This window comes from Heterostelium album, assembly GCF_000004825.1.
Source record: "Heterostelium album PN500 unplaced genomic scaffold PPL_scaffold4, whole genome shotgun sequence".
NCBI lineage: Eukaryota > Evosea > Eumycetozoa > Acytosteliales > Acytosteliaceae > Heterostelium > Heterostelium album.
In genome coordinates this window covers 1122657-1146669 of record NW_008805066.1, presented here as the reverse complement: position 1 = coordinate 1146669, position 24013 = coordinate 1122657, and the positions used below count along the sequence as shown (strand labels likewise).

General features: G+C 28.2%; 11 protein-coding genes across 11 annotated transcripts; 6 read left to right on the top strand and 5 right to left on the bottom strand.

The window, feature by feature from the left end:
- Positions 1-742: 742 nt before the first annotated feature.
- Positions 743-5051, top strand: PPL_05021 (DEAD/DEAH box helicase; the record flags this gene model as incomplete). Its single annotated transcript, XM_020575917.1, has 9 exons — positions 743-803; positions 844-1631; positions 1707-2294; positions 2368-2592; positions 2699-2941; positions 3161-3382; positions 3471-4010; positions 4086-4792; positions 5006-5051. 9 exons carry the CDS (start codon positions 743-745, stop codon positions 5049-5051), a joined length of 3420 nt encoding a protein of 1139 aa, XP_020434233.1.
- A 290-nt stretch (positions 5052-5341) lies between these two features.
- PPL_05020 (uncharacterized protein) lies at positions 5342-5952 on the top strand (the record flags this gene model as incomplete). Its single annotated transcript, XM_020575916.1, has 2 exons — positions 5342-5599; positions 5908-5952. The coding sequence occupies 2 exons, from the start codon at positions 5342-5344 to the stop codon at positions 5950-5952; spliced, it is 303 nt and encodes a 100-aa protein (XP_020434232.1).
- A 91-nt stretch (positions 5953-6043) lies between these two features.
- On the top strand, positions 6044-7789 carry PPL_05019 (uncharacterized protein; the record flags this gene model as incomplete). The annotated part of the gene is made up of 2 exons (XM_020575915.1): positions 6044-6732; positions 6967-7789. The coding sequence occupies 2 exons, from the start codon at positions 6044-6046 to the stop codon at positions 7787-7789; spliced, it is 1512 nt and encodes a 503-aa protein (XP_020434231.1).
- A 1049-nt stretch (positions 7790-8838) lies between these two features.
- PPL_05018 (kelch repeat-containing protein) lies at positions 8839-11126 on the top strand (the record flags this gene model as incomplete). Its single annotated transcript, XM_020575914.1, has 2 exons — positions 8839-8872; positions 9340-11126. 2 exons carry the CDS (start codon positions 8839-8841, stop codon positions 11124-11126), a joined length of 1821 nt encoding a protein of 606 aa, XP_020434230.1.
- Positions 11127-11214: 88 nt separating this feature from the next.
- On the bottom strand, positions 11215-11996 carry PPL_05017 (uncharacterized protein; the record flags this gene model as incomplete). Its single annotated transcript, XM_020575913.1, has 3 exons — positions 11215-11219; positions 11633-11684; positions 11769-11996. The coding sequence occupies 3 exons, from the start codon at positions 11994-11996 to the stop codon at positions 11215-11217; spliced, it is 285 nt and encodes a 94-aa protein (XP_020434229.1).
- An 857-nt stretch (positions 11997-12853) lies between these two features.
- On the top strand, positions 12854-14221 carry PPL_05016 (TatD family hydrolase; the record flags this gene model as incomplete). Its single annotated transcript, XM_020575912.1, has 5 exons — positions 12854-12887; positions 12984-13338; positions 13435-13579; positions 13681-13949; positions 14101-14221. 5 exons carry the CDS (start codon positions 12854-12856, stop codon positions 14219-14221), a joined length of 924 nt encoding a protein of 307 aa, XP_020434228.1.
- Positions 14222-14482: 261 nt separating this feature from the next.
- On the bottom strand, positions 14483-14872 carry PPL_05015 (uncharacterized protein; the record flags this gene model as incomplete). The annotated part of the gene is made up of 1 exon (XM_020575911.1): positions 14483-14872. One exon carries the CDS (start codon positions 14870-14872, stop codon positions 14483-14485), a length of 390 nt encoding a protein of 129 aa, XP_020434227.1.
- Positions 14873-17625: 2753 nt separating this feature from the next.
- On the bottom strand, positions 17626-18015 carry PPL_05014 (uncharacterized protein; the record flags this gene model as incomplete). Its single annotated transcript, XM_020575910.1, has 1 exon — positions 17626-18015. The coding sequence occupies one exon, from the start codon at positions 18013-18015 to the stop codon at positions 17626-17628; it is 390 nt and encodes a 129-aa protein (XP_020434226.1).
- Positions 18016-18151: 136 nt separating this feature from the next.
- Positions 18152-19161, bottom strand: PPL_05013 (uncharacterized protein; the record flags this gene model as incomplete). Its single annotated transcript, XM_020575909.1, has 3 exons — positions 18152-18221; positions 18353-18375; positions 18982-19161. The coding sequence occupies 3 exons, from the start codon at positions 19159-19161 to the stop codon at positions 18152-18154; spliced, it is 273 nt and encodes a 90-aa protein (XP_020434225.1).
- Positions 19162-19485: 324 nt separating this feature from the next.
- On the bottom strand, positions 19486-20737 carry cdk1 (cyclin-dependent kinase; the record flags this gene model as incomplete). Its single annotated transcript, XM_020575908.1, has 5 exons — positions 19486-19578; positions 19689-19994; positions 20085-20255; positions 20346-20460; positions 20529-20737. 5 exons carry the CDS (start codon positions 20735-20737, stop codon positions 19486-19488), a joined length of 894 nt encoding a protein of 297 aa, XP_020434224.1.
- Positions 20738-22081: 1344 nt separating this feature from the next.
- On the top strand, positions 22082-23870 carry PPL_05011 (uncharacterized protein; the record flags this gene model as incomplete). The annotated part of the gene is made up of 7 exons (XM_020575907.1): positions 22082-22109; positions 22293-22340; positions 22773-22801; positions 22891-23090; positions 23158-23275; positions 23358-23461; positions 23828-23870. The coding sequence occupies 7 exons, from the start codon at positions 22082-22084 to the stop codon at positions 23868-23870; spliced, it is 570 nt and encodes a 189-aa protein (XP_020434223.1).
- Between the last annotated feature and the right edge of the window lie 143 nt (positions 23871-24013).

Below are 24013 nucleotides of genomic sequence, written 5' to 3'. Positions count from 1 at the left end.
GAGCCATCTTTCAATTCTTTACACCATCAACATTTTGATATCCAATGAAATCAAAAACAGATAGAGTTTTGTGTTGATTTATTTTGAATATTAGCACAACAAAACAACTCGACAAACAATCACTGATGTGTTCATGAATAATTACAATAATAAAAAAACTATGATCACCCACTAATCTCAAATTGAGATTATTGAAACGGTAGATTTTTTGGACAATGATCATCCATTTGATTGGGTGATAGAGAGATTCCGTTTTCCTTTGCAAACTTTACCTACGAATTCATGAAAATTTTTTTTTTTTTCAATTTAATCATTTTTTTCACTATTTTTTTTGGATCAAAAATATCTTTTTTATTTTTTCAATTGCCTCATTTGTAAAAATAATAATTTTTTTTTTTTGCGAAATTAACGATTTTTTTTTTTTCGATTAAAAAGATTAAATCGATCGAATTATCATAAAACAATACTAAAAGTTAAACAAATATCTCCTTTTTTTATTTATTTTGTGATCGATTGAGTAGATATGGTTATTGGTCCACCAAATTAAAAAAAAAACAAAAAAAAATAAAAAAATAAAAAAAAAACAATTATTTGATGGAAAAGTAGTGGCGTCTTTTGAATGATCTTTAGATAGCAGAATGATCAAAAACAATCATCAAACTTTTGAAATTTCTTTGAACTTCCAAAAAAAATCAAAGATTTCCCAAAAATTTTAAAATAAATATTTCATTAAATTAATTAAATGAAAAAAAGTTCAAAAAAAAGTGATCATATGATTTGTTTGATCATTGCATTATCCTATTGTAGATATATGTAAGCGCACAATGTTGTCTATTAATAAAGATGTTAAAGAACAATCACAATCAGAAGCACATACACAAAGTCAGGAAGAATCTATAAACATCAATGACGATGATGATGATAATAAACAAGATAGATCATACTGGTTAACTATACTAGAGAAATGGCATACCAAGCTGATGAGAGAAGCCGAAGCACAACTGTTTATCAATGAGAATACCTATTTGCCAAGCTCACGATTCACTTTCCAGTCCTATCAGATCTTCAAGAAGGAACTAAAGAGTTGTCCAAAGGAATTGTTGGCGGGCGTTGGCATTGCCGAGGAACGTGATATCTTCTTGAAAGAGACAACCGCCGAACATTTTGAAACCAATATCTATCGTGTCGGAACTGTAACTCTACAATCGATACTCAATGGAATCAGAAACAAACACTACTCCAATGATTTCAATGGCTATAAGAACGATCTGCTGCTGTCGATAGGCGATGTCGGATTCGATGAGCGCTCGGAGGAGCTCTCAGAGAGTGCCAGTGAAATGGTTGCAACAGCGCTGTTGAAGCTGAACCAGAAGATTCTACTGGAGTTGTTCGACCTACAAACGGCATTCTCAAAGAAGAGGAGAGTATCGAAACTGGTGGCAACATCCGTCAATGTATCGGAATCGAATCAAGCAAAGACTGATTCACCTCCCAACCAATCGGACTCATCGAAATCAAAGAAACCAAGAGTTGTCGGTGTAATGTCTGCCGCTGCCAAAGCAAAACTACAAAAACAATTGGAATCAACCGCAAAGAAGAAACTACCATTCGATCAACTAAGTGATCAAGATGTAAGAAACAATCATTCTCAAACAAAGTAATCCACAACTAACTAACTAACTAATCTTCTTCTTTAACAATCATAGAAAGAAAAGTTTAGTTTTGAATATATTATGAATGCAATTGATACACCTAGGAGAGTGGAGATTGCAGAGGTTTATGGGATGAATCCAAATATGAAATTGTATGGCTATCAGCAATCTAGTTTGAATAGGATGTTGGAGATCGAGTTGAATCAAGTGGAGAGGAGCGATCCTATGTATGATCCGGTGGTGAATGACGATGGTGAAGTTACTGGTTATAAGAATATTCTAGATGGTACGATACTGGCTGGAACCGCCGACAAACCACCAACTACCAGTTCGTGTAAAGGTGGTATTCTATGTGAGGAGATGGGTACTGGAAAGACAATCATATGTATTGCACTGATACTCTCGACACTTGGAAGTCATGCACAGCCACCGCTAGACGATGGCAACGAATGGGTAGTTACACATCCACCTGCCTACACACAATACGACAACTATGGAAACTTACAAACACCAATCGATTTAGATCAAACAACAACAACAACAACAGCAACAACAACAACTAACGAACAAGATACAATGAATGCAAACGCGATTCTCAATGTTGGATCATCAAAACATCAAACTTTATTCTATCTTTGTGCAGTAAGTTATGTTATGTTATGCTATGTTAACATTATAATATCGATTTATAAATTAACTATTATTTATTTTAAAGAGACAAATTAGAATGAAAGGTATACCTTATGAATCACTTGAATTACCATTAGAGTTTATAGATTACATTGAAAAGATACCTTTATCATACGGATATTTTATAAAGAGAAGAATATCTTTGAGACATGACTATGCTCCACATATTAAGAATTACATATTCTCTGGAACTACATTGATTATTGCACCCGATCAAATACTTTATCAATGGGCACATGAATTAAATAGAGTATGTAGAAAGTTAATGTTAAAAACATTAATCTAACATATACTCATTGTATTATATTAGCATTAACTAATACTTTATTATACTTACTTATTTATTTGTTTTTTAGCATCAAGTAATTAGATATAAAATGATAACAAAAGATCAAAAGATATTGAGTTCAGAACAATTGGTACAGTATCATGTCATTCTGTTATCACATAGCAAAATAAGTAATACAGATAGATCGTGTGATCCTATTCTCGGTGTTTATTGGCTGCGTGTCATCGTAGATGAAGGTCATGTAGTCGGTAACAACTCGACGAATCTCAGTACGATTCCGAGAATCATTCGATCGGAACGCCGATGGATAGTCAGTGGTACACCGATCTCTTCGTCGGTGCTCTCCAATGAACTCTCCAACTTTGGTTCGATAATGAAGTTCTTGCAGTTCTACCCATACTCGATAAGTGATTTCTGGTCGAAGCGATTCTCACGACCGATTAACAAGTTTGTTCCGGCAGCGGTCGATAGGCTGGCGCAGTTGGTCAACTCGATATCGGTGCGTACACCACTCAAGCTGATAGAGCAGGATGTCAAACTACCACCGCTACACATCGATGTTGTACACGTCGCACCAAACACCGAAGAGAAGACCAAATACAACGAAATCGTTTATCAAGTGCAAACCAATCTTTTAGCATCACAATACGAAGGTCCTGACTCACTTTTCTCGGCAAACAACCAACGTTTCGCAATGGAAGTATTTACAAATCTTAGAAAAGCATGTTTCTTTACAATGGGTTTAGATGAAGTATGTATAGTATTCAATCAATCGAATAGTATAATATTATATAGCCTTTATTTACTTTACTTACTTCATAATAATAATATTTATTTAGGCACAAAGATTAATATGTAGAGATGCAGCAACAACAGCAATTCTAAGAGACGATACAATTATTCCAAGACACGATAAGCTTAAACTTTTAGAAATACTAAAGTATATGGAAGCTGTATCCTATGATAAGTATGCTGCTGATAAATCGATAAACATCAATTCATTCATCTTTTTTAAGAATGAAACAAACAATAATAATAAGCCAAAAGAAGATACTACAACAACAACAAACAATTTTAATCACGAAAATGGTAATCATGATACACCATCAAACATGGATCATGAACCAATATCTATACCTAATAATACAACAACTACAACAACCACAAAAGCAACGAAATCTGTTAGATTTAATGATGATATACAAGTAAAAGAGATACCGAATCTAATACAAGATAATAATAATAATAATAACAACAACAATAATAATAATCAAAAAAGTAATAATACAGTATTGGGTATTGTAAATAATATAGATTCAAGTCATAAGAATCAAGAGATCCAATCATCAAAGTTAAATTATATTAAGAAGAGAATAGAGGTTTGTATCCTTTTTTATATTTAATTTTAAGTTATTTTTTATTAATATTTGTTATTATTACTATTTAAATATTAGGAAATAGATGGTCAAATCATTATATTTAGTCAATTCAATGAAATGTTGTACGATATTATATTTATGATTAAGAGTGATATGCCACAGCTGAGGTTCCTTCAATATCATACCGGTATCTCAAAGAAAGAGAGAGCAGATGCCATTCTAACGTTCCAAACGAATCAAGACTACAAAGTGATCGTTATGAATACCGATTTGGCAGCGTACGGTATCAATATTACCAAGGCAACACACATCCTGATAGTAGATCCCATTATGAATCTTGCGAAAGAACGTCAAGCCATTAAGAGAGCTCATCGTATCGGTCAGACCAAGCCTGTCTACGTAGAGAAATTGGTTACCACTGACAGTGTCGATGAGGTGATAACATCGATGGTCGATCGTGACAGAACAGAACAACAGAAACAACAACAACAACAATCAACAACAACAACAACAACAACAACAACAACATCTTCAGTATCATCAACAACAACATCATCATCATCATCTGACCAACAAACTGCATTCGACTCTGTTATAGGAACTGTAAAAGATGAATTCCTATTCAAAGAGGAAAAGAAAGAGGAACAAGGCAAGAAAATTCGTAATCTTCTAAGAGATCTAAAACCAATATCAATCAGCTCTGAACCAACTGATCTTACTTATGACGATCTTGATAGATTCATAGAGCATCATAAAGCTCAATCAGTTACTCCAATGATTATGTAGTAGTATTGAAATCAGTTACACCTTTTTTCCGGATTTATTATTTTTATCAAAAAAATTAACAAATAAAATTTTAAATTTTTTATTTTTATAATAAAAAACGAACAAATTTAACGTAAATCACCACTTAATTTATTTTTATTTTAATTTTTACTTAAAATAGAAATTCTTGTTTATCGAAAATCCATTAATATGATATACCTTAAAAATAGAGACTGTCTTGCAAGTGAAATAGATTATAAATCAATAAAGGGATGACTATATAGTTTCTTGATGATAATTAACTTTTTCCCTCAGCTACAAGTGTTTTTCGCTATGATTTGAGAAAAATTTAGTGTTTATACCAAAAATTTCAGATTTCTAAGTTAACAAAAAATTTTTCACGGTTTGACTTAAATCACCTCTTTTTTTATCCATTTCAGTTGATTCCCTCATTTAAGTATGGATCTAGACTTTGAAACTTTTGATATCCATTTCGAAATATATTAAATAAAGGAAATAGATTTATATTCCAAATACTTTTTTATAAAGAATAATTTTATATAAAAATGTCAAATTACCCACAACCACAACCTTTTCCTCTAAATATGTTCCCACAACAAGGATACCCTTCACAACAAGGATATCCACCACAACAAGGTTATCCAACACAGCAAGGATATCCAACACAACAAGGATATCCACAACAATCACAACCAGAACGACCAAAACAAATTGCTATTTGTGAGTGTTTCCACTGTAGTGGAGAAGGTCATAAACCATGTTTCTTTTGCCATGGATCAGGAAGAAGTAAAATGGGTGGATTGGTAAGTAATATTTTAATTTTATTTTAATTTATAATATCATAGAGCTGTATTCATTGTAATGGAAAAGGAAAAGATAAATGTTTCCACTGTAAAGGAAAAGGATATCAGGAATATGATCCAAATGCTGCCTGTTGCACTATCTTATAACAGTCCTTAAAAAAAAAACATCTAAATTAACTTCATTTATTCTTTGTATATAATAAAATCTTAATAATTTTTTATTTTTTTTGAATCTCAAGTAAGAAAAACTATGTTTTTATGTTCTACCAACAACTTTTTTATTTTGTTTTTTTAAATTATTAAAGTAGGGTAATAGTAGCAGATGTTTTTTAGAAATAAGACAACAAAAATAATAAAAATTAAAAATTTTTTTGTTTTTTATTTTTTTTGATCTTGATAAATCGAAGATCCATTAGTATTTTTACTTATTTTAGAAAGTTAATAATGACAATTAAATGTTTAAATCATCAAAGATCACACAAATTCATTTGTTATCAATGTAATTGTTTGATGTGTTCAAAATGTGTCAGTATTCATAGCAAAGATCATCCTGATCATTTCGATCAATGGGAACATATCGATGATATCAAACATTCATTGAGTACATTAAAATTAGATGATATTATTGACACCCCAACAACAACAACAACCAATAATAATGATGGTACTAAAAATAATAGTAATAACAGTAATCACATTTCACAAATCAATAATAAACTTAAATATCTATGGGAATCATTAAGATCATCTACAACTCTCTATCAAGCATTGTCAACAACAGAGAATGAAATCAAACAACACTTTGAACAATTACATCAATATCTAATCATTGAAGAACATAAACTACAAAGAGATATTGTCAATTATAAACATACAATCACAGATCAAATCGATAATAATGTTATGAATTTGAAATATTTAGTTAATATTATCAATATATTTAATAAATTAAATAGTAATAACGATATTAATAATGATACTAATAGTAGTTCTGATGAACAACCAACAATTGAAGATACAAAAACATTATATTCAACAACAACAATAATGGAATCAATAACAACAAGTTACGAATTCGATTACAATCATTCATCAATCATCATAATCAAACATTGTTCAATGAACATTTTGGTGTATTTAATATTGATTCACTTCTCAAACAACATTCCTCAGATTCATCATCATTATTATTAGATATCATTCATAAATACAACAATCAATTCAATGAATCAACAACAAACACAGACAATAATAACTTAACATTATCATCATATAAATTATCAATCAAACAACCTGATTTCGATCAATTGAATTCAATCATTGAACAATCAATCAAACTTGATAATATTACAACAACAACAAACAAGTAACAATGATAATAAACAATCTTATATTTTCACAACAAACAAACCAAATGGAGTAACACTTATCAACACATCAAACAACTATTCAATTGAAGAATTACAGTTTGATTATCAATTTGTAAATACAGCCCCATCGATTGTTTCAATTGGTGAATATATCTATATATTCGGTGGTTCTGGAAATGAAAACAAATGGATTCAAATATCAGCCAAATCGAAATCGATTGAACATATTGGTGATATCGAAGGAATCAAAGGTGATTGCTATGTGTCAGTTTGTTATGATGGTCAAGATCATATCTATTTGGTGAATGGTGCCAATACAAAGAATAGAATTGATCGATTCAACATCAAAACAATGAAATTTGAGTCATATCATCAATTACCTGATCGATATGATATGCAAGTATCATCAATGATCTTCAAAGGTTCATTATATTCAGTATCATACCACCAAAATTTGATATTTCAATTCGATTTAACAAATAAAACGATAACAGATCATCGAATTGACATTAAACCATTATCAGGATGTCATGATAACAATGGAAATTTCTTCATATTGGATAGAAAAAACCATAGATTCATCAAATACAATGTTGAAACCAAGCAAACTATCAATCTCGATATAAATCCTCACAAAAATGGGTCTACATTTGTGATGTATCATCGAGAATCACCAACATCTAGTTATATCTATTCATTTGGAACTTTTAATCAATGTAATTTCAGATATTCAATTGAATCCAATCAATGTGTACCATTCCTGAGAGATATTGTTAATAAAGATAGAGCTTGTTGTGCATCTACATCAATTTCATTTTAAAATAGTTTAAATAGGTATACCTTTTAAAACAGCAGCAAAAAATAAATTTTTTTAAATAAATTAGATATAATTGTTTCAATCAGATACTATGAATCTAGATTATGAATGTCATTAATATTAAAAATATAAAAATAGAAATTCTAAAAATAATGAATTTCACAAGATCTGATTTTATATTAAACACAAAATTATTAAATTAAATAAAATAATAGATTAAAGAATGAGGAGAAGAAATTAATGAAGATAGAATCAATAGTTATCTCAATCATCATATATTATAGGGAACTTAATCTACTCCCAATAATCTAGTCTATATACAATTATTTAAATTATAATGAATTCATTCATCTTGTATCATTCCAATCAACTATCACTCTAAAATGTATACAAATCTTATAGATAAACATGGTGGACTATCCGGCGTTTCCTACCTCTCATGAGCGTCAAATTTATTATTTATCGTTATATATAAGAATGTAGTAGTTGTAAAGATATGTATTTTCATATGTTTTATATATTAGTTATTCTATCATAATTGTTTCTTTTGTTAGGAAGGTGTAGATTATATAATAGCAAGCTATAGCTCTACTTTTAGTCAGTTATTAATTACATTAAGCAACGACAATATTTAATAGTACAAGTAATACAAGTAGTTAAAGTGCAAGTAATAGGAATAGCTTCAGTCTCATATATCATATAATATATCAATCATGTTTAATTCATACAATCTTTTGTACAAACCCTAACGTACTAATAGATCAATCACATACAAATAATCTTAGAACTTAAAATCAACTATTTTCATTATAATAATAGTATTAGTAATTGACAACAAATAATGAATAATTACAATTCCTCTATATATATTTTTTGTAACCTTTGAATATGTTTTATTTGCATTTACAGAAATAAGACCTATCATCATTGTACACATCACCAAGTAATCGTATAGAATTTATTACAACGACCAAAAGAAACTACTCTACATTTGAGATCTGTTTCTATTTTGTTAACTTATGCTGGTAGAAGAACTATTTAAATAAATAATAATGAATAATATTAAATTAACAATAATGACCCATAGTATGACAAACTATTTGATCACAGGATTACGAGTAAGGCTCAATAATATCACCATATGAAATAATTTATATGTTATCTATTATGAAATTTAAACTGAAGTTCAGTATTAATTTATCAAAACTCGAAATCACAACAAATAACTTGTATTAATAACTATTAATTATATCTTAACATATCTTTAGTAACACCTTCCATAGGAAATATTATCTTTTACACTTATTTAAACAAAAATAAAACTAAAACAAAAAATTAACCACTCTTCATCTTGACTTAATTTATTATTTTAATTGAATTATTAATTTTATTAAAAAATGATTAATTATAGAATATTCACTGTAGATGTTTTATTCTTTGAAAAAGAGAAGAAAATTTCCATAACGTTATTAATGTAAAAATTTAATTTTTTAAATCTGTTTGTTTTATTTTTTTTTTTTCACTGAATTAAAATCAAAATAAATTATTAAAAGTAGTAAAGTTAATTATGACAATTAAATGTTTAAATCATCAGAAATCACACAAATTCATTTGTTATCAATGTAATCATTTGATGTGTTCAAAATGTATTTTCAATCATAGCAAAGATCAACCTGATCATTTTAATCAAATTGAAGATATCGATGAAATCAAACATTCATTGAGTACATTAAAATTAGATGATATTATTGACACCACCACAACAACAACCAATAATCATTGTTCGAATAATAGTAATAGTAATAAAAATAGTAATAATTTCAAATCACAAATCAACAATAAACTTAAATCTCTTTGGGAATCATTAAGATCATCGACATCCAGATATCAAAGATTATCAACAACAGAGAATGAAATCAAACAACACTTTGAACAATTACATCAATATCTAACCACTGAAGAACATAAACTACAAAAAGATATTTTCAATGATAAACATACAATCATAAATCAAATCGATAATAATGTTAAGAATTTGAAATATTTAATAAATACTATCAATATATTAAATAAATTAAATAATAATAATAATAATAGTAGTGATAATAATGATAATAATAATATTAGTAATGAGGATACATCAATTATAACAGATACAACAACATTCTATTCAACAACAACAATAATGGAATCAATAACAACAAGTTCATCATTACAATCATTCATCAATCATAATAATCAAACATTGTTTTATTTTGATAAAAATAATAATTTCAATATTGATGAACTTACCAAACAACACTCCAACTCATCTACATCATTATTATTAGATATCATTCATAAATACAACAATCAATTCAATGAATCAACAACAAACACAGACAATAATAACTTAACATTATCATCATATAAATTATCAATCAAACAACCTGACTTCAATCAATTGAATTCAATCATTAAACAATCAATCAAACTTGATAAAATTGAACCAACTGAATCAATAGATACAACAACAAACAACAATGATAATAAACAATCTTATATTTTCACAACTCACCATGAAATGGGAGCAACACTTATCAACACATCAAACAACAATTCAATTGAAGAATTAAAGTTTGATTATCAATTTGATTCTACAGCTCCATCGATTGTTTCAATTGATGAATATATCTATATATTCGGTGGAACTGGAAATGAAAACAAATGGATTAAAATATCAATGAAATCGAAATCAATTGAACATATTGGTGATATCAAAGGAATCAGAGGTGATATTTATATATCAGTTTGTTATGATGGTCAAGATCACATCTATTTAGTGAATGGTTATGATATACGTAGAATTGATCGATTCAACATCAAGACAATGAAATTTGAATCATATCATCAATTACCTTATGGATATGGTATGCAAGTATCATCAATGATCTTCAAAGGTTCATTATATTCAGTAGCATTCAGTCCAAATTTGATATTTCAATTCGATTTAACAAATAAAACGATAACAGATCATCAAATTGACATTAAACCATGGTCAGGATGTCACGATAACAATGGAAATTTCTTCATATTGGATATGAAAAACAAACGATTCATCAAATACAATGTTGAAGCCAATCAAACAATCAATCTCAATGTTATTCCTATCACATATGAACAGTATACATATGTGATGTATCATCGAGAATCACCAACATCAAGTTATATCTATTCATTTGGTTCTTCCAATGGTTGTAATTTTAAATATTCCATTGAATCCAATCAATGTGAACCATTCTTTAGAGATATTATTAATAAAAATAGAGCGTGTAGTGCATCTACATCAATTTCATTTTAAAATAGTTTTAATAAAACGTTTACCCATTTAAATTTCCTAAAAAATAACATTTTTTTAAAAAAAATTTAATAAATAATCCATTTTTTTATTAATCTAAATAAATTACAAGTCATTTATGAAGAAAAAAAGAAAAATATTTTTAAGAGGTTAAAAAAAGTAGAAAAAACATCATAAGAGTAAAAAGTTAAGAATTTTATTTTCACAGTAAATGGAGGGATATTATTGAAGTTAAATATTTGGCTTTTCTCTATTCCTTAAACTCTTAGCTATTTGGTTCATGAAATTAATCGTTTGCGAATCAAGATCAAACGATCAATTTTTACCTTTTTTTTTTCATCAGCAAGTTTTGCAAAACATTTTTTGAATAATATTCAAAATATAAAAATTTGGTTGGAATGATTTTATTATACAAATAAGTTAAAATAATTTTGTTTTTTTTTTTTTTTGTTTATCTTATAAGATAGTGCAACAAGCAGCATTGGGATCATATTCCTGATATCCTTTACCTTTACAGTGGAAACATTTCTCTCTTCCCTTTCCATTACAATGAATACAACTCTATGATTTAATAAATTTAAATAAAATATTTTAATATTTGTTTTTTATAAAAAAAAATAATAAAAATAATTAAATATTACTTACCAATCCACCGATTTTACTTCTTCCTGATCCATGACAAAAGAAACATTGTTTGTCGCCATCACCACTACAATGGAAACATTCTCTAGTAGCGATTTGTTTTGGTGGTTCCGGTTGTGATTGTTGAGGTGGATATCCTTGTTGTAGGTATCCTTGTGGTGGATAACCTTGTGGTGGGTATCCATTTTGTAGGTATTGTTGAGGATATGTTTGTGGAGGGTAATTTGACATGTTTAAAAACTATTATACATAGAGATAAAATTAAAATGACTTTAATAAGTATTGTTTTTTATTAATAAAACAATTCCAATTTATAAATTTTTTTGTAAAATGAGTATCATAACTCCCTCTGAAAATCAAACACTATTTTTTTTCTCATCCCTCACAAAAAAGTTAATTTTGTTGCAAACTTACCAGTTTTCTTTAATTTTAAATTCTTTCTTTTGGAATCAAAATTTTCTTTAGTCACTGCGAAAATTGTTAAAGAGTATCTTATCCCTGAAGAAATGATCACTTTCAAATCAAGAATCTATATACCTCATGTTTGAATATCTGAATATTGGTCCTTCATTTGGTGATCACTATTGGCTACGCCTGTTAGCAGACCAGGCCGCTGTTTCCTTTGAAAACAGGTCTCATATATATGGGGCAAAACTGCAACGTTCTAATTCATGCTGAATTTCTATTCTTTGAAGTAAGAATGATGATTAACGAGGAAAGAGCGCGAGAATCTAATGATGTTTGAGATTTCCATTCGTGTCTTGGCATGACATTTCAAATCGCATATTGTGAATCTTCATACGTTCTTCACTGGACTTAGTACTAGAAGACCGCAATCGCTTCTATCTAATAGCTATAGACTATTCAGAGTTAGTATTGCATTCATTAGACAGCCACTACTCACTTTGTAGATTTAAATTATTAGATTGAAACAAACAGTCACCACAGATGCTATTTAGTGATAATCATAACAGTCACCACATATCATCTATTTGGTATCGATCTCATCGAAAAACAAATTTATTAAATTATTGTTTTTTACAAATTTAGACTATTAGGAGACTTAAAAATACTAAGATATATAAAACATGAAGTTCATTGATATTGGTGTAAATTTAACTGGTATATCATCTCATCTATATATATAAAATATCTTATTACTTTTATAATATATTCATTATGATAATCCTATCTTTATCTCTTTATTTACTTTCATAGATGATATGTACCAAGGTATCTACCATGGCAAAGCTAAACATCAAGCAGATCTACAGATAGTCTTAGAGCGCGCGTGGAACAATGGTCTCGAAAAGATAATGATTACCTCTGGTCGCATCGAAGAAGTAAAGCAATCACTATCGATCATCGAGCAATACGATAATAAATCGAATCGTCTATTCACCACGATCGGTGTACATCCTACTCGTTGCTCAGAGTTTATCGACAGAGAACAAGAGTATATCGATACTCTATTGGAACTATACACTCAGAACAAAGATAAAATAGTGGCAATCGGTGAGTTTGGTTTAGATTATGATAGATTAGAGTTTTGTCCAAAAGAAACACAACTAAAGTAAGTAATTACAATCAAACAGTCAAATAATCAAACAAACAAACAAACATACTCACTATTAAGTATTAATATCATATCTATCTCTAAATCATAAAGATATTTCGAATTACAGTTCAAATTGGTCGAAGCAACCAAGTTACCTTTGTTTTTACATTTAAGAAGTTCAGCTGCTTTTAATGATTTTGTAGAGGTTATAAAGAAGTATAGACATACATTCACCTATGGTGTTGTTCATTCATTTGTACGTATATATATATATATATATAATACAATACAATAGAATAACAAAAAACAAATACTAATTCGATTATGAATATTCTATCTAAAAATAAACAAAAATAGGATGGAACAATAGAAGAAGCGAAACAATTGATCGAATTAGGTTTACATATTGGTATAAATGGATGTTCTTTAAAGACAGAGGAAAACTTGAAATCAATGGCAACCATTCCTTCTGATAAGTTACTGATTGAAACGGATGCACCTTGGTGCGATATCAGAAAGACCCACTCTGGCTATCAGCATATCACAACTACATTCGAGAGTGTTAAGAAAGAGAAATATCAACCAGGCAAATGTGTTCAAGCAAGAAATGAACCTTGCTACATAGTGTATGTGTAACCTAAACTAAACTTAACTATCCAAACCAAACCCGAACCACCAACACACAATGATCAACATTTTCATCATTATTATTATTATTTTGTTTAGCTAACACTCTTTTTCTTTTCTTTCTTTTAATAATAATAATAATTCGAATAGAAATGTATTGGAAGTTATAGCAGGATATAGAAAAGAAAACAAAGAAACTCTAGCAAATACTATTTATGAAACAACTAAACAAATCTATTTCCCAACAACAACAACAACATCTTCACAATAAATAAAATGTTATTTTTACTTAGCATTTGGGGAATTTTAATTTAATTTTTATTTAAGTTATTCTTATTTTTTATTGATAATTTTGATATCAATAGACTCGTCTAGTGATTTTCTATCAAAAAATATGGTTTTTAATTATTTATATGTTTTTTTCCATAGAATTAAAATAATAGAGATATTTAGTTTTTAATTTTGAAAATATGAAATTATATTTTAAAGTTTATTTAAATTGTTAGAGTTGTGAAAATGGTTGTTGTTTGATTTAGAGTTCTCTAACTAAACGTGAGTGCCATGGACACCATCTGTTTCCTGGAAGGAGTGCACCACCGACTTCAGCAAGATGTTCCTCAGTGTAAGCAATGGAGGCATCACAAACTTCGATGGCAAAGTCAAAGAATGTAATGGTCGATGGATCCAAATAGTATTTCCATTCGAAATTGTACCAGACTCTTTGTTTGACGATGATACCCATGACACCTTTGGTCGAACCGGTGGCGATGATATCACGAGCTTCAGCAATTCTGACTGGATCTGAGAGTTTGATAACAAATTCGTCATGTTCATCAGTGAACAAGAAGTAGGCGCTTCCAGAGGCAGAGGCAACTGCGAGCATAGCCAAAAGCATAATTGAAAGGATTTGAACGGATTTCATTGTAATGGTATTTATATTTAAAATATATTTATATATTTGAATATTTATTTGAAGTTGATTTGATGATTTAAAGTTCTAATTTTCATTTCTATTTATACTTTTTGTAAATTCTTACATTTCATATGATTTCAAAATTATTTAATTTTATAATAATTATAATAATTTGATATAACCTAATAATTTGAAGATACCCGAGTTATAACTCGTCCTACTTTGGAAAAGATTGAATCCCAAGATGTTCAATCAATTAGGTTTTCAAAAAAAAAAAAAGTAAAGTAGAAAAATTCTATAAAAATATATATGTTGATCATATTAATATAGTTAATTTACAATTTTCTAAATTTCTTAATATTCTTTAAAATATTTTTGAAATTTAATAAAACCAATCAAAGTCTCGACGAATCTGAATCAACCCCTTGTTTTGGGTTACATGAATACTTGTTGAATGCAAACACAATTCCCACATCAACATCAAACAGGTTTATTATCACCTCGATGCACCACATTATTCACTTCGGGTGAAAACCAGAGTAATCTTTGGAAAAATAAAAATATCTTTTTTCATTTGAATCAAATTTCGTCGTGTATGATGGTTGCCCAATAATAAAAATGTTGTTTTTTTTCATATCTTTTCAATGTTTACAACAAAAAATTTGATTTATAACCACTGCAACACTTTTTTTTGATTTGACCAATCATAAACACAGTGCAAATGATTATCCTTTTACAACATATTTTTTTGATGAAAACAAGAGTTATATACATTAGTAAATTAAAAATAGAATTAGTGATTTTTTTTTTTTTTTTTTACTATTAAGTTGTTGATTGTTTGCATTTACGAACTATTTAATAACCCAGTTCAACGAGGTGGAAATAAGTCATGTCCTCGTTAATAACGGACATTAGAGATGGGGGTAACTCCATATTTTGATCAGAAATAACATTTATTTTATCTAATTTTTTCTGAATGTAACTCCAACTTGAAGGAATCTCACTATCATCCACTGTTTCGAAATCGATTGTGTATCTTGAAGGATATTCTGATGTTTGTTCTACAACACCACTGATGCTAAACATTAACTCCTCGTTTCTCTATAAACTCTTCTGTTATATTTGAAACAGAAATATTTATGTTTGTTATAAAAGTTTTTTTATAGTGATCATGACCAGCTATCATTTTCTTTTTTGATCACTTTTTTTAATTTTTTTTTATTAAATTAAGATTAAAGTAAAGATTGTTAAAATTGAAGTGTGAATTTTTATTTAAAATAACTATAATAGATAAAAATAATATTACTATCTATTTTATTGAATATAAAACAACAAAAGTATCATAGTAAACCAAAAGATTAACCAATGTAGCTCCATTGTAAGCTATAACCACAATATTTAGCAAAGAGGAAGAGAATTTGATTATTTCTAACCAAATTTTTATCATAAATCATTACAGAATACTCAAATGTGGTTGATTGGTAGTGAATTTATAGAATTTAATGATAACATCTCTACTACATCCAGTGTGTTAGATGATTGACCATTGACAAGAAGAGAAACAAGACAATAGAAAGCTTTGATCGATTTGTCATCCAAGAATCATGTACACTGACCAGCACTGACTTGGAAGTACCTCTTAGCAAAACACCATCAGAGTAATTACAAAAAGTAGCATCACACTCGAATCGTGCATACAAGTTCTTATAGTAGCTTTCCTCGGTGGGTGTCGGTAACAACTGAACCAAAAGCAGGATGTTTAAAAGCGTATCATTGGATCTGCACTTCAACAATACACAGACAGTAGTCTAGACGGTGCAGATCAGAGTGTCAACAGCTAACTGAAACAAATGATTGAATCGCCATTGGCACACTTATCTAACAAATTAAATAAATAATATACTCTAGAGTATTATAAAATTTTAATTAATCATTCAAAATACAATTTTTATTATGTTTATAAAACAACATACTAACTCGCTATAACATCCTAGGTTTAGACAACAATAAGTCCTTAGACATGTACGTCACATAAAGATATCACCAGAGTCACAGAAATGGAAGATCTTGTTCTATTATTAAATCATATACCAAATTAATAGAACTAGATCCAAAACTATTATGTTAAATAAAACCCTACAACCATTTCAAAAGATTATTAATTGTTAAACATAAAATAAATAAATAAAATCTGTTTCATTTATTACCTTCCTCTGACATTCTCTCATACATCTATACTACAAACTATTATTTGGCTGCATACTATAGAAGCTATTAATTATTCCAAATATTCATAAAATGAACACAATCATTTATTTGTTATATTATTTCTAAATCATATAAATTTAATAGAGATAATCGTTCTCTTAACATTTATATTAGAGTTAGAAAGAAATAAAAAAACAGTATAAAAAAATAAAAAAATAATTCTTTTAATTAATCTTGGTATTTGTATACGAAATCTGCAAATAATTTAAGGATTTCCCTATTCGAATATATACAATTAGAATAGACTAGTATAGAGATTATCCATGAATAATTTTTGTTTTATTTAGTAATATTAAATTGTTTTAAATAATTTTTGAAATTTAATAATAATATTTTAATAAGTGATATATATATCATTATATTCTTTCATTGAACTTGTAAATACAAAAGATATTATGGTTTTTTAAAATAGTATTTATTAATTTTGAAAATATGAAATTATATTTTAAAGTTTATTAAAATGGATAGATTTTTGAAAATTGTTGTTGTTTGATTTAGAGTTCTCTAACTAAACGTGAGTGCCATGGACACCATCTGTTTCCTGGAAGGAGTGCACCACCGACTTCAGCGAGATGTTCTTCAGTGTAAGCAATAGAGGCATCACAAACTTCCATTGCAAAGTCAAAGAATGTAATGGTCGATGGATCCAAATAGTATTTCCATTCGAAATTGTACCAGACTCTTTGTTTGACGATGATACCCATGACACCTTTGGTCGAACCGGTGGCGATAATATCACGAGCTTCAGCAATTCTGACTGGATCTGAGAGTTTGATAACAAATTCGTCATGTTCATCAGTGAACAAGAAGTAGGCGCTTCCGGAGGCAGAGGCAACTGCGAGCATAGCCAAAAGCATAATTGAAAGGATTTGAATTGATTTCATTTTATTGATATTTATATTTATAATATATTTATATATTTGAATATTTATTTGAAGTTGATTTGATGATTTAAAGTTCTATTTTTCATTTCTATTTATACTTTTTGTAAATTCTTACTTTTCATTTGATTTTCAAAAATTATTTAATTTTATAATATAATAATCTGATATAACCTAATAATTTGAAGATACCCGAGTTATAACTCGTCCTACTTTGGAAAAAGATTGAATCCCAAGATGTTCAATCAATTAGGTTTTCAAAAAAAAAAAAAAAAAAAAAAAGGTAATATAGAAAAATTCTATAAAAATATATATGTTTATCATATTATAGTTAATTTACAATTTTCTAAATTTCTTAATATTCTTTAAAATATTTTTGAAATTTAATAAAACCAATCAAAGTCTCGACGAATCTGAATCAACCCCTTGTTTTGGGTTACATGAATACTTGTTGAATGCAAACACAATTCCCACATCAACATCAAACAGGTTTATTATCACCTCGATGCACCACAACATTCACTTCGGGCGAAAGCCGTAGAAAACTTTGGAAAAATAAAAATATCTTTTTTTCATTTGAATCAAATTTCGTCGTGTATGATGGTTGCCCAATAATTAAAAAAGTGGTTGTTTTCTGACTCTTGATATCTTTTCAATGTTTACAACAAAAAATTTGATTTATAACCACTGCAACACTTTTTTTTGATTTGACCAATCATAAACACAGTGCAAATGATTATCCTTTTACAACATATTTTTTGATGAAAACAAGAGTATTAAAGAGTTATATTCACTAGTAAAACAAAAATAGAATTACAAATAAGATTTTTTATTTAAGAGTTTTTGTTTGCATTTCGAGTTTAAACTTTAATAACCCAGTTCAACGAGGTGGAAATAAGTCATGTCCTCGTTCATAACGGTCATTAGAGATGGGGGTAACTCCATATTTTGATCACCAATAACATTTACTTTATCTAATTTTTTCTGACTGTAACTCCAACTTGAAGGAATCTCACTATCATCCACTGTTTTAAAATCGATTGTGTATCTTGAAGGATATTCTGATGTTTGTTCGACAACACCAACACCACTGATGCTAAACCAAGAAGCTCCTCCTTTCTCTATAAACTCTACTGTTATATTTGACATTTTTTTTTTTAAAATATATTCTTTCTTTTACAAATTCTGATAAGTATTAATACAAGACAAGGTTATTTAGATCCAATGATCAGCAATTTCTTTTCTTTTTTTTTTTTTTTTTTTGAAAATGTGCAATATGATTAATGAAGTGTTATAATCAGATTCTTTGAAAAACAACAGACTTTTTAAGTAATTTATCAGTACTATCAATTATGGAGAAATAGAATGGCATCCCAACAACAGACAAAGTTGATTTATAAAGAATAACAAGAAACATTTATTTATGTTTTTTTAAAAATAAAATGAGGACACACTGAGATGTTGTTACATTTCTTAGAATGAACTGACATCTAAATCACTGAAATATGGATGGAGAAGTGCTGCCTTTGCAGAGATTCTCTTTGATGGTTCATATTGAAGCATTCTCTGTTTTAATATTAAATAAATAAAATAAAAAAAGAAAAGAGTTTTTGTTATTAGATTTTGAACTAATCATTATTATTATTATTAAGTAATATTGGTGATTGATAACTTACGTTCAAAAGATCAATTGCATTTGGTTCTACATTTGGGAATGTCTTGTTGAGTGGTTGTCCAGGCCAATTCGGGAAGGTACTGAGGAAATCGGGTAAACTGGTGACACCTGGCCAGATCTCTTCGGTTGGTGTACCGAGGATTCTGAATATTCTATAGATTTGGTCGATCTCACAATCACCAGAGAACAATGGTTTCTTATTTAACATCTCTCCAAAAATACATCCAACCGACCAGATATCGATTGGCACCGAGTAGGTCTTTGATCCAAGAAGTACCTCTGGTGCACGATACCAAAGTGTAACAATCTAAATAGCACATAACAAAATAGTTAATATTGTTAACAATATATAATATAACCAAGATTGATTTCAAATTATTTGATGTTGTGTACATACCTCATGAGTATAAATACGAACTGGAATACTGATTGCACGTGCCAAACCGAAATCGGCCAATTTGATGGAACCCATACGATCAATCAAAAGATTCTGTGGCTTCAAATCACGATGTAAAATTCTTTGACTATGTGAAAAAGCCAATCCTTTCAGAATTTGGTAGAGATATGACTGTTGTCATATTAAGAGAGATTTAGTTAATAAAGAATACTAATAAGATAGAGATAGTTAAGTTGGTTGTTTGGTTGGTTGGTTACTTACCTTTATAAGTTGTGGGTTCATTGCTTGAACTGAATCCATATACTTCTTTAAATCTTGGTCGAGGAATTCAAACACTAAATATAATCTATTGGCACAATGTAATACATCATACAAACTATAGTTATATAATAAAAAGTTAGTAAATGTTTTTTTAGATATGAAAAGTAAAGAAATACAACTTACCAAACAACATTTGGGTGTTGAAGTTCCTTGAGCAATGAGATCTCACGTAAGGCAGTACTTGGTACACCGTCATCCTCTAAACGTATCTTTTTGAGTGCAACGGTCTTACCGGTACTCTTCTCTTTGGCTTTGTATACCTTACCGTAGGTACCTTCACCAAGTTTCTCTAACTTTTGATATCTTGACAATCCTCCATCTGGTACTTCCATTTTTCACTTCTTTTTCTTTTGAGACTTTACTTTTATTTAACAAACAAACAACAAAACAAACAAGATACTCTATTCTACTACTACCACTACTACTATTCTATTATTATTGCTACTTTATAACAAAGAATAGAACAAACAACTATTTAAATAAATATATTCTTCTATACAAATAAAATCAAAAATCAAATCAATATAATTAAATGATTGATTTGATAATAGAGATTACAAAAATATTAATATTAATAATAATAATAAACAAACAAACAAAAACTAAACAAAACAAAGTTTAATGAAAAAGGAGAATTGATGTTGAAAAATATAGAATCCTTTAAATTTGTATTTGTGATTATTAATAATAAACGAAATCAACAAATTTTCACAAATCAAATTAACAGTAATGTTCAAAACAGTTTTTGCCGCCAAAATTTAAATAAATCAAAAAAATAAAAAATAAAAAAAGGGAAAAAAAAGTTTTGAAATAGTTTTATTTTTAATTAACAATATAAATAAAGTTTACTATCTTATTAAAAGGTTTTTAGGTACATTAATTATCCATTTATTTAGATTTGCATATTAGATTTCGTTACTTTATATATTTTTATTTTTTTTTTTTTTTAAAAAAAAAGGTTAATTTATTTTTATTTAAATAAATGTAAATTTCAAATGGAATTTCATTTCCCTATTGATTAAGATTGATAAACCAAAATGGGAAGTTCTTAAACAGTACTGATCCAACCAATCAAAACGAACATCTTTTATAGAATAGGTAATAGGTAGGGTTTTGCATCGGGTAGAATTGAATGCTAACCTTATCAAATTAACATAAATAAATAACCGATGATTCTCAACTCAACAAAACAGAACAACCATACTTATACTTAAAAGATTAATTAATCAATCAAAAAAACAATTTCAAAAAAAAAATTAAAAATTTAATTTTTGAGAAATAAAAAAATTTTTTTTTAAAACTGCTTTTTTTTTAACCACTTTTTTTTTTTTTTTTTTTTCAACAGTCACCTCCTCCACTTAATATTTCTTTCTTTATTTTGTTATTTTAATTATAACCTTAACCTTTTTTTAATATAAATTCAAATTTAAACCACACAACAAATATTTATATTATAGTGTACATTTAAACATATAATCATTTGTAAATCTAATTCTCTCTCACTATTATTTAAGAAATATATATAAATATTAATATTTCTCTAAAAAATATATATCAAATATTTTATTATTTATTTATAATCAATTACTATTATTATAATTAATTTTCAAAAATTTTTAATTTTTTCTTTAAAACTTTTATCTATAAACTTAACCAAACCAAAACAATATATAAAGATGTCTACTCATTTGAATCAAACATTAGGTACTTAATCATCAACAACAACTACAACTAATACAGCAACAATAATAATAATAATAATAATGATAACAACAACTTCTCATTTCCATCAATACATGTAACCATCTCATTCAAATGTTGGGTTATTTTGAAAACAAAAAAAAAACAATGTGATTGAGCATATTACCATCGAATATTGCGATTAAGAGCATTCATGGCCACGTAGAGCACAGCAACTCTACAGTCTATCAACTTGTTATTAATATTTTTTTGGTGGTAACATTTCACTTTATAACTACACTTTTTGTATGGAAGAGAGAAGATTGTTGCTACAATCTAAACAAAACAGTGTAAATAAGGTAAACAACAATGTTGATTTTGAAGTACCGACAATTCAAACAACAGTTGTTGTATTTAAAAAAAAAGATAGAATTTAAATATAATCAAACTATTTGATTATAGTACAGGCAGTGCTCTTAATTAAAGATATCACAAACTCTAACAACCTCTCTATTTCTTTCTTTTTTGCTCTAACCTAATCTACTCTGCTATTCCTTTCTTTTTTCTCTCCTCCGTCTTAATAATAAAATAAATAATAATAATAACAATAATCATAATAATCATAATAATAATAACAATAACAATATTAATATTCTCTATTCTTTTCCCAAATTTTTACCATTAAAGACCAAATTATCAAAGATGCTAAGAAAGGTGTAAGTTTTAAAATTTATTATAATCATCTTTATTTAACAAATTGCAAATTACTAATTTACTTCTGATACTTTTTTGCATACCTCTATAGAATAAAAAATCAAACTCAAAGCCAAAGAGTAGAGCTGCTACCAACTCTGCCAAAAGAATAGGATCATCGTCATCGTCGTCTAACAAGCCAAGAGGAGGAGGAGCTGTAAAGTCAATGAAGGTCGCCAGAACTGCACCAAAGCAACCAGCCAAGAAGGATACACTGATCAGTCCAGACAAGATCAAGATTCAAATTTCAAAGTATGTAGCATGTTTATAATAGCATCATTGAATACTAACTTTATTAAATAACTTTTTTTAGCAATAGCACAACCAGAACTGCAAGTGCTCCATCATTTAGAAGCGCACCAAAGAGAACTCTAAGCAACACTGCCTCACCAAAGAGTGCAGTCACCAAGAAAGCTTCCAGAGTTGTAGAAGTAGTTGTAAGTTTATCAAACAAAATCTTCAGATTACCAATCAATTGATCAATTTACTAATCTAATCACATTAAAATGAATTAAACAGAAATCACAAAAAACAACCTCTTTCACAAGCAGAGCCACTGGTGGTGGACGTAGAAACAATACAACCACAAGAACACTCACTTTGAATGATCGTTTCTCAAGAAAGTAAAAAACAAACAAAAAATAAATAAATAAAAACAATATCATCACCTATGTTATATTAAACTAAATCACAAATAAACTTTAGTCGTAATGTTACAACTTTGTTTAATGAAATAACTCTTTATAATTCGTTAACGACAAGATAGACCTTATAAAATGAACGAGTTACTTATCTTATCAGTTATTTTTCTCAAATCATATTAGATCTTCTTGTGCATTGGGTATTTAAGAGAATATTTTTTTTTTAAAAAGCAAATTAAAAACTATAAAACGAATTTATTTTACTCTAAACCATTAATATTTAGCAATGATAATGAGATTTAATCGTTATAGCTCCATTAGTAGCATAGATCATTAATAACACAAAAGAGTTGCAATCTCATGTGGTTTATCAATAGTACATCACGAATAGAAATATCATATTTGAGATTTGATCTACTGTATCTCGATAAACAGGGAATTGATCATAGAGTTGCAATCCAAATTGCAGAAATATACTACTTATTAAACAATAATGTGGTTAATGTATATGTATATAAAACTAATAATGAGGTA